Here is a 12,954-nt window from a genome sequence, read left to right as displayed (position 1 = left end):
CCTATCTCGTAGGTTAAGATATGTAACGTTTGTACTGAAATAATCGCCTTTGCGTTAACATCTTTGAGTTCTTTTTAAAAACGGTTGTCCCGTATGAGAACCATGTATTCCGGGAGTTGTTTTCTTACATTGCCTCATTTTCGGACGAAAAAAATAAAAATAACGTTTGGTCACACAAAATTTAGTCCTACAAAATCAACAATAAATAACACGTCGAACCATCATAATTGCAAGCATGTAAACTATAATGTAAAGATTTTCGCACAAGCCTGCTGTTTCATATGAACTTTTTTTCCTTTTTATGGACGACGAATCGCCAGCTGAGGGTGGCTGCATGTTTCTCACAAGACCCGGCGTATTTTCAAAGCCTTCACCAGATGTGATTTGCATTGCTACAAATTAAATCAACAAAGTGACTTTTAGCCTTGATTTTTAGAATTTCTATCTAAATTTCAATCTCTGCAAGCCGTATTCGCAGAACAAAATTGGCAAAATTTAAATGATTTTAATATAGAAAAATAATTTTCAAATAAATGAAAAGAATTGTCGATTAAGCGAAATCCTCTTTGTTGTTTACCAGACGTTAATAGTTTTAAGGAAAACAACAATCTTCTGGTGGCGTTTTTAAATTTAGAAAATTTATTAGACCATTTTTTTTAATTTATTAAATTCAGATTTACATTAGCACACATTTTTGTTAAAAATTATTGCCAGGCAAATTTATTTGATTGGTTTAGAATTCAATTTATTTTTATCGGTAGAACGTTATTTTCGTCCGAGTAAATACACATCTCGATAATCTGTTACGGTTTTAAAATTCTTCTTGGATATTTTTTAAAGGAATTTTTTTGGGTAAATTTTGAAAGATAATATAAAAGTTTGAAGATTTTTGCTCTATGATATTTTAGCTTTCGTTGAATTTTACTACAGGACGTTTCGAATAATTTTTTAACATCAGGTATAGAATATTCCGGATTTTCTAAAAAATATGAAATATAAAAATTAAGAAAGTAGAAGTCAACGTCATGATGTCAAGTGTTGTAATAATATATAATATAATATATATTATTATATTATTATATAATAATTATATTGTATATATAATAATAATTTACCTTGAAAGTTAAAGGAGGTCTTCATAAAATTTTCTTTCTATTGACCTGGACTTTCGTGTGACACTATTTTGGTCCTTAAATTGTTTAATTACATTTTTGATTGTATTTATTGAAGGAAACCTTCTATTCGGATATATTTGTCGATATTCTCTTTTAACCCTTGCAACATTATGTCCGTTTGAATAATACAATTTTACTATTTGGTGTTTTTCTTCCTGAGTATAATCCATTTGATATATCTTAAGTTACTTAACTTAAACTGCAGATTTTAGTTTTGATTAGTTGTCAAAAGAAAAACATTGTTAAAACAATTGCACGCAGAGATAATATGGTTGCTATCAAGGTAGACTGTTTTTAAACAATATGGCTATTGTCCAGAAATATAATGATAATTATTTTTTTCTATTTCCGCGTGTAAAATACCTAATTACACACTGATCTAGCGTGTCAGTTTCGTTTCCCACGAATCCGAACCACACGGGTTTGGGAGCAATCGGATGTTTCTGCAGATATTTCCCACGCATTGAATTTTGACGTATGTCAATTCTGACGGTCATGTCAGTGAATGCATTCGTGCGAAAATGTACCCAAAAACTAACGGTCGCAGAACAAGTATATTATGCAACATGTTCGGTAAACTTTTTAAGTCACTCGCTAGTCAAATGCCGTTTACCGTACTTGTTGCGTAATATACTATAAAATTGAAATATCTCAAAAACCGTTAAATGAAATGTCAATAAACTATATATTCTTGAAATCAGGAAAAAAATATCTGGGATTTAGGAGTGAAAACGTGCTTTTTTAGTTCTCTATGTTTATGTTAATGATAGTGCATTACTTTTTTGTTGTTATTATTAACTATTTTTAAATCTTACGTGACATGCCGTTGTGGCTGCATAAAAGTTTGTGTTTATTTTTCAAACACTTTCGTTTGCTAGGTAGGAATGTAGCTATGAACAAGTACGTATTAGTAATATTAGTTTTTTGTTACTAGTTTATTATTAGTACCTATGTATTATATATTACCAGTTAAAGTTAAATAGTAAAATAAATACATATAATGATAAATTAACTGTGGATTATTTCATTTACGTTGCTTTACGTTGGATTCCGTGTGGGTAGCTCACTGTTTATTCCAAAATGAACAAAGTAGCTCAAGACATTGAAGAGGTTGGCGACCACTGAACTAGACAATCTCTTCGGTGTTCTATGGAACGGTTTGATGCTAGTGGTAGAATTGGAAATTTTACTTCAAGTTCAAGATAATCCCAGATCCATATAGAACGACACCGTGAACTAAAACAATGTTTTCCGATTAAGGTACTCTTCGTAGTAATGGTGCAGTTATAACAAAAGTTACTGCATTCTGGGTACGGGGAGTGCAAAACCAAAACCATTAGTCACTTAATGTGTGGTGGGAATAAGACACTTTAAAGCTATTGGACCATATTATTTTTCGCGATCCACTTAACGAACTTACATATAGAACTTTTTGCAGAATGATTTACCTCAACATCATCTGCATTACCATCGAGAAATTCGTTAAATAATCATTACTTATAGAAATGGGGATATTTTAAAGATTGTGTTTATGTGAATTCCCCTATTTGGAACGCGTGCAGGAAAATAATAACGTTTATGCTATGGAACGTCCAAGAAAATATACGACAAAAACTAAACATGTGTATCCAAGTATAACGTCATTTATTTTTTCTGTGAATTTAATATTTCACCGTTATTTTCACAAAAATTTTGATAATTACTGTAGATTGCTTTATCTACGACTCAACAAACTTCCTGTTCAGCCCTGTTGTTTAATAGTTTTGGCATGGCCAACTAATTGGAACAACAGTTGGAACAATATAAGATTTGGAACGCCATCTCGGAGCAAATGGAGGTCATTTCAAGCCTAACATCTAGTTGTATGTGATTAAAAACAATTTAAGACCATTTGGTTAGTCTTTAACATTAGTTTTGAGTATAACAGTTACTGTGAATATTAAATTTTGGTTGGCATATGTATTTTCTTGCATTTTCACTGTCACAGTTACTTATTTAAAAACGATAATAACGGAATATTAGGCTTATGTATGTCAAAGTCAAATTTGATGACAAAAAACGTCATCATGGCCGGTCAGCGCCTGCTAGCCAGATGCATATAACTCCAAAACCAGAGAAAATAATTATACCATAGCTGGTACAAATGAATGCCTCATTTACGTGCCAATATAGCTGCGCGGGTTGCGAAAAAAAAATTTTATATAGAGTTGTTTGTTACCAAATTTCTCAAAAAGTATTTTTTATCTCCGATTATGTTCAAGATAGGTATGGTAAGTATACAGAGAGTTCCATTTAAAAAACCAAAGTTGATATACGTTGCGAGTATATCTGGCCATAGTGCATGGTCAAAAATATTTCCTTACGTAAGTAACCAAACATATCAGGTTTTCACCGTATCTCATTCTCAATAAACGTCTAATAGGACACTCACTGTGAATAACCCTGTATATGATGTGCCATTTAGTAGAATGGAGATTTTTCAATTGAAAATTATCCAAATATATTCGTTTATTCTGAACACCTTATAGCATCCAATTCAAATTCCATCATCCTAATAATATTTAAAATTTTGTATTTACCATTTTCTCAAAGCACTGGATATTGTTCATAAATGTATATTAACTATTTTATTTCGTTTAAGGCAAAAAGACAATTCTAACCGAAAATGCTCAGAAAATAATGAGCACCACCAAGTAACGAACCACCGTACCCACTCAATTCGTTTGATTCATTAATACCAAAATGCTCTAAAGAGTACCTTTACATTATAATATGGTATTAGACAATTGACTTTTATTTTAGCAGACCATCAAGTAAGTACGTGATCAGTATTTATGAGCTGTACCCATAATTAAATGACGCTAAAATGGCACATTTGCCAACATTAAAAAAAACTGCACTTATACTTTGCCCAGAGGCCAGAATTACAAGAGCATCGACCGGTCAACCAAAATAATCAATAAAAACCTTCGAGCAAGTTTAAATTTATTGCAATATAAACGGCGTCAATTTTCATCAAGTTAAAGAAAGGAAGCTGAGCAGCTTACTACTGAGCGATAATTTTTTGCACAAAATGTACTTGTAAAACCCGGTCAAGAGTTCAATTAAATGTTATGATTTAATAATGATTGAAACGCGACGAGTAATTAAGTATTCCGGTTAAGTTGCGGCATAATTTAAACCCCAGATTAATTGTTTATTAAATTCATTATTTCACTGTTTTAGTAAAAGTTTCGAAAATATCGGTCCCGCTGATTCGGCGACAGTCGCAATACACCGTTTACATTTCTACTATAATTTTATTTAAATTACCATGTTTTTTATGTTGACCACGCAGCCCGTATGTATTATGATTATGCAAATGCCGGAATAAAATTTCGACCGGAACAAACGATGCGTCTTTATTGCGCTTTATGCCTCAGAGAATAAAATGATAATTTTGGAAAATACAGCGTGTCGCTTATTGGTTGAAACCAAAATTAATACGCACTGTTTGAAAGAGATTGTGCCATGAATTTTATTTTCTTCGTCCAGCTGACTTGGTTTATCTCAAATATTGCACTGGTGCTTTGTGAAAGTGTGAAGTGAAAGCGCACATTTTATTTGTGCTCTGTTTTATTTTCTCTTCCTTTCCTTTCTGAAGTTACCATTCTCTCTATTCCCCATTTTAAAATAACCAACTACGCACGTTATGCATATCGTTAATTTTTACATTTCCGACATGGATGAGATTGCAAAATAATGGACTGTAATAAACTGGACTTACATTCATTTACAATCATGTTTAATACTGCAAAATTATGGAGCCACGACGAAGGAATTTCTGCCCCTATTTTTATGGCAGTTGTGCCAGTCGGCTTTGGCGCCTACTACTAAACAATAGAGAACCGAGAGATCGGCAGTTTGACAGGTCGGCCATTGTACACGTTTGGGAGGTTTTATTATAACATTTTAAAATAATTTTGGTTGTATTTTTTTATTATTCTGTTTTGTTTTTAAAATAAATAATAATAAATAAAAATAAAATCTTAATTTAGTTTAAATGCTCCTTTTGATATCCTCCTATTCGTGAGTGATTCGCAAAATGTGTAGTTTATCCTACTGTGTTCCAAGCTGAATCTTTGTCCGACTAAGACAGATATAGTAATATGGTATGTAATATGGCAACAAGCGCGGTAAACGGCACGAGCGGAGCGAGTGTTTAATAAACGAGTGAGTTATAAAGTTTACCAAACGTGATGCATACTATACTTTTTCTAGGATCGTTAGTTTTTGGCAAGATTTTTGCAAAACAACCTGAATACATTCCCTGATATGACCGTCAGAATTGAGGAACGTCAAAGTTCAAGCCGTGCGGTAAAATCTTCGAGGACATCCGATTGCTCTCAAACCCGTGCGGTAATATCCCGAAAATGTCCGAAGTGGTTTGGATCCGTGGGAAACGAAACTCAAGTGATAAAGTGACGATTTTCGGTGATCGGTGTATAATTAGGTATTTTACAGAAGGGAGTAGCAAATTACTAAACAGGCTCGGAGAAGTGTTTATGTGTGGTGTGGCATCATACGTGATGGAATAATAGTTCTAATATTTTAGGTCTTTGTTCTGAATGGTAAGAAGGGATTTTTTTATGCCTTTTAGAAATGGTTGAAATCAATGTTTTTATTTTGGATTGGTCCAGCGGGGAGCCGTGAGGTGTATAAAAATAGATATAACAGTGTTCAAGTGTGAAACCATACATACTACTTGTATTGTTATTTAGAAAATGTTTTGTAGTTAGTAATCAGTTCTATTTATTTGCACTACTTGTTAATGTTTCATTAAATTTACGTAATTAATGTTAAAAAAAGGAGTTTGAATAGGATATTATATAGGTGTAGTTAGATTTAAAATAAAATATATGAGTTCTTGCAAAAAACTGGTCATAACTTTTATTATCAATTTTTGTAATAAAAGCTAAATATTTGAAATGATACAGAATCAAGTCCCAAACCCATTAAAAACGGTAAATGGAAGGTGTTCCTTAAAAAAAGGGTTATTTTAATTAGAAAAAACATTTCTTTGTGACCATCCATAATAAAAATTCTCAATTTTAGTTTCCAGTTTGAAAAACATATAATTCCAAAGACCTGTTTTCCTGCAAAAAAATGGAACAGTTCATACATAATGACAAAAAATATTTAAAATCAAGCTAATTTTAAAAGTATTCATAGAATTTTTTCATGTAACTGTCCTGCCACAACGGACACATAAAATATATAAAAATGTTAGAAATAAAATATATACTTAGGGTCAAATACTTTTTGTTTTAATTAATTTGCTTGAATTAATTAATTTGTATTTATTCAAATAATTTAATTAAAACATTTAACTAGGTAATAATAAATAAGACTGCAAAAAAGACAATTTTTTGGACAAAACTGTCGAAGCGTTACATGAAAATTATCAACTTTGCGAAAAACATTACCACAAAAGAAAAAAATATATTTACATTATAAGCATCAGGTGACGCACTATAGTTTTTAAAATAAAATCCCCTGAATAGGCTCCAACTTCTTTCTTATTTCAAGTATACCATACACAAGTTAATTTTCAATTTTGATATACACTGCCATAATTATAGCATATAATTTAAAAGAGTGTTGTTATTTAAAATTATAAAAAAACTTTTGCAATGTAATAGAATTCGTTAATAGTTGCATTTTTTTAGGGCCCAACATTTTATGAAATTTGTGTAACGTCCACATTTTTTTCATCGATGCGCCAAACAACAGAAAATCCCATGTGTTCTATGCAATTTTTGGCTTTATTATTTATTTGTTACTGAATTTACTTTTCACTGGTGTCTGTTCCCCTGTATTCTACATTTAAATGGTTTCCTTTTTATTTTTCATTGAAATATTTTTCCACTACATAATAAGCGGTGAGTTATTTTTTAAGAAATTGAAGGAGTATGTCACCATTACACTATCACGGTTATTCTTATTTGCTTTAGCGTACCCATTAGTAAGTACTCAAAAGTGAATTTTCTATTTGTGATCATTTTTAACAATGCATATACTATGGTAAATTGAAATATTATTTACTACCAGCTTTTTGGGCACTGGGACAGTCATCTGGGAGGTATGTAAGAATTATTTATTCCATAAAAGCATTAAATATTTTTCCAGAGTATGTGAAGCGTCACTTATAACTTACTTTGAGCCTAAAAGTGTGGCATTATTTTGTTTCTTTGGGGTTGTTCTATGGTTCTGACAAATTTCACTGCGGCGCGTTGCCAACTTAAAAGTCATAGTCTGAAGAAATAACCTTTTGGAAAATAACTTGAATATCTTTGCTTTATTTTGTTCGCTCATTTTGTTGAATGTTTTTTATTCGCTTCGCCTGTACACCAGTGTATTATTCAAAAATCTTACCTGGGCAGGGTGGTAATCTGCATTGCGCACATCGCGATGAATATCACGGACGTGCAGGTTATGTAGCATCGAAATTCAGGATCGGGCTGGCTCCGGTATTCGTTTTCCTGCTTCCGATTGCGAAACCACAAAACTGCCGGATTCAGGTCTTCGCTGTGCCACCACTTTCTGCGAAACATCAAAGCCGTTAAATCTCCGTATAAACACATTATTCCTCGCACTGCATCGGAAAGTACAAGGGAAAACGTAACACCGGCTAAAAGGTTTTCAATAAAACGAGTACATTTTCACGGGAACGTTGACCAAGTCTAATTTTATTTTTGAATGGAATGGAAGTACGCTAAACTGAGGGAGTGTTGAATAAGGACTGCGGGATTTTTCACCAAAAATTTGAAATATAATTTTCTTACGTTTAAGAGATAGCCGCTCATAATACACAGGGAATCCGGAAGTTGTGATCTCAAAATAGCTGATTCAAGAAATTAATATTAAAAAGTATTGAAGAGAATAAATTAAAGACAAATACCATATGCCATCTTTCAACGTGGAGGAAATAACTTTATCCCTCTCAGCACCAATTTGATGAAAAAGCATTTTTTCAAAAAATAGTCTAGACCTTTCTAAAATAACATGTTTTGGAGGGTCAATGTAGCCTTCGAGATCATAAAGAAGCAGGGCAAGGTTGACTTTTATTATAGTCAGAGTTACAATGCACATTTACAAAGTCAGTTACAGTCTATGGCAAAAATATACAACAACAAATGCCAAATTTTGAGTATTTAAAATTAGGAAATTTCTTTAAATGGCTGGCTATCTTTGTTGGACTTTTAATAGTCAATCAAATTTTAAATTTCTAGCGCACTTAGTAGTAGGTTATATCGTTATAATTATTGTCAACGGCAATAGCCAACAAAGTTGAAACAAAACTAAGGTTATTTTTATCAATTCACACATAATTTAAACATTGACTATCGCAAAACACGGAACGTTATTAATTTTTTAAAGAAACTTCCACAGGATGCTGTGATTCCAATTAAAAATGGTGTTACAATTTTCCAAAAAAATAGATTTTCCTGTTATAACTTTTATATCATTTTCGATATTTTTATAAAATTTGGTGTCCATCTTTTATTTATTGAGAGGCGGTTTCTGAAACAAAAACTTTAGTTTTATTTTTACCAGTGGCGTCCGTACGGGGTTTGGACTGAATATTTTTAAACAAAAAATGAAAACAAAAAAGATTTTTTAAATCCCCACTCAATTTGGAGCAAATTTGGTGCATGAACTTGCTTTCATACGACGTACGGTTTTCGCTTAAAAAAATAAATAAATACAAAAAATGAACAACTAACAGGAAGACGTTTACTATTAAATAATATTAAATAACTGTAAACAAACAATACTCTCCCATAAAAAAATAAATTAGAGCAACTATTAGGGACTGGCGAACCCTTTCTAAAATAACTATACAAGAGTCTTCTATCTTTCTTGATACATACGTCTTGCGGCGCGAGAATTACCATGAGCCATTCCATACACCAGGCGTATATCTGCCATTTCACGATTTGTGAATTGAACTATTTTTACCAAAACAAACAAATATTTTTGAAATAATCTCTTAAAAACTTCTTAAATTTTCCTATTAAATTGCTAGTTTAAAAAAAAAGGGCATTTAAAAATTATGATGTAGTAGCAAGTTTTAATAAATAAAAAAAAGCTAAAAAGGACCGCGTGAATGCTAATTGGAAATCATAAGTGTCGTCGCAAAACAAGTACGGGAGATAAAAAAACACATCACAGTAAAAAAAGAATCACTAGATTATTACAAATTATACTAATTTCTTTTTATGAGCACTAGTCATAGCATTACACGTGCCAACTTTCAAATAGAGCGGACTTTACATAAAAATTAACATTGCAAAATTGCATTTGGCTTATAGAGGTTATTTATTTTTTTTAGCGAAAACCGTGCGTCGTGCGAAAGCAAGTTCATGCACCAAATTTGCTCCAACTTGAATGGGGATTTTAAAAATAATTTTTGTTTTCCGAAAAAGAAGTGAAGTGCCATTTTTTCTTTAAAAATATTCAGTTCAAACCCCATACGGACGCCACTGGTAAAAATAAAAATAAAGTTTTTGTGTCAAAAACCGCCTCTCAATAATTAAAAGATGATTACCAAATTTGATAAAAATATCGAAAGTGATATAAAAATTATAAAAGGGAAAACACATTTTTTAGAAAATGCTAACACCCAGAATTTTTGAAAAACATTCATTTTTGTTTATATGAATTTTTTGTCTTAAAATCACGCAAGGAATCGTTTCTGAAAGTTTGGCAGCGTACTTTTTAACTCCCTGTATATTGTTTGAGGGGAGCGGTGAAAGGTAAAGACCTGAATCGCGGTTGAAATTGCTTGGATGCTTATAGATTTCTATTGATTCTCGGATTTTTCGTTGGTAGAAAAATTGATTACATGCAAGACTTTTAGTTTTACCAAATAAAATTTCATGTCCGGTTTCGCGATTGTGTTCGGCAACAGCTGATGAGTTTATTTGTTGTAGTCGTAAGGCTATTTCATGTTATTCTTCGATTTCTCCAATATATTCCTTGCCGCATATGCATGATACAGAAAACTTGTGCACACAGACCAATACATATCACTATCCTGTCAAAAATCATCGGTTATGAACTCTCTTGTTTAAAGAGCCGCAAAACTATATCAACCCGAGTCCCTGAACACCGAATTCAAACAAATTACATTTACTCTTCTGTCTAATAACTTCCTCATTAGATATTGAGTGTTCCGTCGGAAAATACACTTTACCACAATCTTCCAAAGACAAGGCGTCCGAAATCAACCCCACACTTGCCACTGTTGTCCTTCCTTATATTCAAAACATCACTGACCATATATCAAAAGTTCTTAAGAAATATAACGTCAAAACAGCTTTACCACTTATCTAAAAATCTCTCAACATCTTCGATCCGTCAATGACCAAATTCCGTTTGAGATACCAGGAGTTTACAGCATTCCATGCATATGCGGCAAATATCAACGAGGCTTAAAAAACATGAAAGCGCCTTAAGAATACGAGAAATAAACTCATCTTAACCGCGACTGTCACCAATATGGGAATCAGTCAGTACAATGAATTTTCTTTAAAACTTTTTTTCTAATTTGCCGATTAACTTTAACTAACTAATGTTATTTTGTATTTTTAGACCAAATTTAAGGAAAGCGTGTAAAACCGTTAATTCCAAAGACCATTTAAAATTAAGAACTTCCATGGATCCATAATAAAAATTCTCAATTTTAGTTTTCAAGTGTGAAAAACATATTTTTCCAAAGACCTGTTTTCCTGCAAAAAAATGGAACAATTCATACATAATGACAAAAAATATTTAAAATCAAGCTAATTTTAAAAGTATTCATAGAATTTTTTTATGTAACTGTCCTGCCACAACGGACACATAAAATATATAAAAATGCTAGAAATAAAATATATACTTAGGGTCAAATACTTTTTGTTTTAATTAATTTGCTTGAATTAATTAATTTGTATTTATTCAAATAATTTAATTAAAACATTTAACTAGGTAATAATAAATAAGACTGCAAAAAAGACAATTTTTTGGACAAAACTGTCGAAGCGTTACATGAAAATTATCAACTTTGCGAAAAACATTACTACAAAAGAAAAAAATATATTTATATTATAAGCATCAGGTGACGCACTATACTTTTTAAAATAAAATCCCCTGAATAGGTTCCAACTTCTTTCTTATTTCAAGTATACCATACACAAGTTAATTTTCAATTTTGATATACACTGCCATAATTATAGTATATAATTTAAAAGAGTGTTGTTATTTAAAATTATAAAAAAACTTTTGCAATGTAATAGAATTCGTTCCTAGTTGTATTTTTTTAGGGCCCAACATTTTATGAAATTTGTGTAATGTCCACATTTTTTTCATCGATGCGCCAAACAACAGAAAATCCCATGTGTTCTATGCAATTTTTGGCTTTATTATTTATTTGTTACTGAAATTACTTTTCACTTTTGTCTGTTCACCTGTATTCTACATTTAAATGGTTTCCTTTTTATTTTTCATTGAAATATTTTTCCACTACGTAATAAGCGGTGAGTTATTTTGTTAAGAAATTAGAGGAGTATGTCACCATTACACTATCACGGTTATTCTTATTTGCTTTAGCGTACCCATTAGTAAGTGCTCAAGTTAGAACTTAATGAAAAAAAAAGTGAGTTCTTAAGAAATATAGCGTCAAAACAGCTTTACCACTTATCTAAAAATCTCTCAACATCTTCGATCCGTCAATGACCAAATTCCGTTTGAGATACCAGGAGTTTACAAATATCAACGAGGCTTAAAAAACATGAAAGCGCCTTAAGAATACGAGAAATAAACTCATCTTAACCGCGACTGTCACCAATATGGGAATCAGTCATCCGAGAAAATGTTCATGCCCCTCATTTAGCTACGCCCCCTCAAACGATATAAACGCAGGTATAAAGGCGAAACGTTAGTAAGTTCTATTTATCAATAACTGACGCAGGAGGAATCCAGAGGATTTGTAAATAGTACTAAAGTTCATACAGTATTTCTTAAAAACCAAATGGCAAGGTACAATGAATTTTCTTTAAAACTTTTTTTCTAATTTGCCGATTAACTTTAACTTTAGCACTCATTTAATTAATGTTATTTTGTATTTTTAGACCAAATTTAAGGAAAGCGTGTAAAACCGCTAATTCCAAAGACCATTTAAAAATTAAAAAAATTGTAGAAATATCCCATTAATTTGTTATGATATAAATGTTAATATTTAACGAATTGAAAGTTACCTTGCTTTGAAAAAGCGTTATCGCCCTTGATTTGACAATTTTTAAAATCGTTACATTGATTGGGAAACTATTTGACCCTAAGCTTGATAAATGTTAATGCTTTTTATTTTTTGTTTATGTTTTATAGTTGTCATTGTCATTGTTGCAGTAGAGGAAGAGTGGTTCAACATTCCACAAGAAACAATAGCGAACTTGATTAGATATATGCCTAATCGAGTAAAAGATGTTATTAGAGCAAGAGCGGGTTATACCCATTTAAAAATAAGTGTTGATTTGCCAATTATCAATGACATTATTTGTCTTTAGTAATAAAAAAAATAATTTGACTATTGCAGTTATTTTAATACGCTAAACCTAAAAAGCAAAAATAAATTTTAATCAATTTAAACTCGCATTAAAGCATATTAAATTGTCTTTCAAATAACATATTTTTTTCATCTGATCAGTTTCTAAAAAATAAATGAAACTGAAGTTCACAATGGACCGATTTTTATGCAAGC

General features: G+C 31.4%; 1 protein-coding gene across 4 annotated transcripts in view; it reads right to left on the bottom strand.

The window, feature by feature from the left end:
* LOC132707383 (adenylate cyclase type 2-like) overlaps nt 1-12,954 on the bottom strand; it is a 359,565-nt gene that overhangs the window by 71,376 nt on the left and 275,235 nt on the right. For all 4 annotated transcript variants that reach the window (XM_060679222.1, XM_060679223.1, XM_060679220.1 and 1 more), the window contains one exon: nt 7,590-7,757. In XM_060679222.1, coding sequence (XP_060535205.1) covers nt 7,590-7,757 — 168 coding nt within the window. The remainder of the gene's footprint in view (nt 1-7,589; nt 7,758-12,954) is intronic.

The sequence above is a fragment of the Cylas formicarius genome, unplaced genomic scaffold (assembly GCF_029955315.1).
Source record: "Cylas formicarius isolate icCylForm1 unplaced genomic scaffold, icCylForm1.1 PGA_scaffold_9__14_contigs__length_23061073, whole genome shotgun sequence".
Taxonomy (NCBI): Eukaryota; Metazoa; Arthropoda; class Insecta; order Coleoptera; family Brentidae; genus Cylas; species Cylas formicarius.
This window is presented reverse-complemented; position numbering and strand designations above follow the sequence as displayed.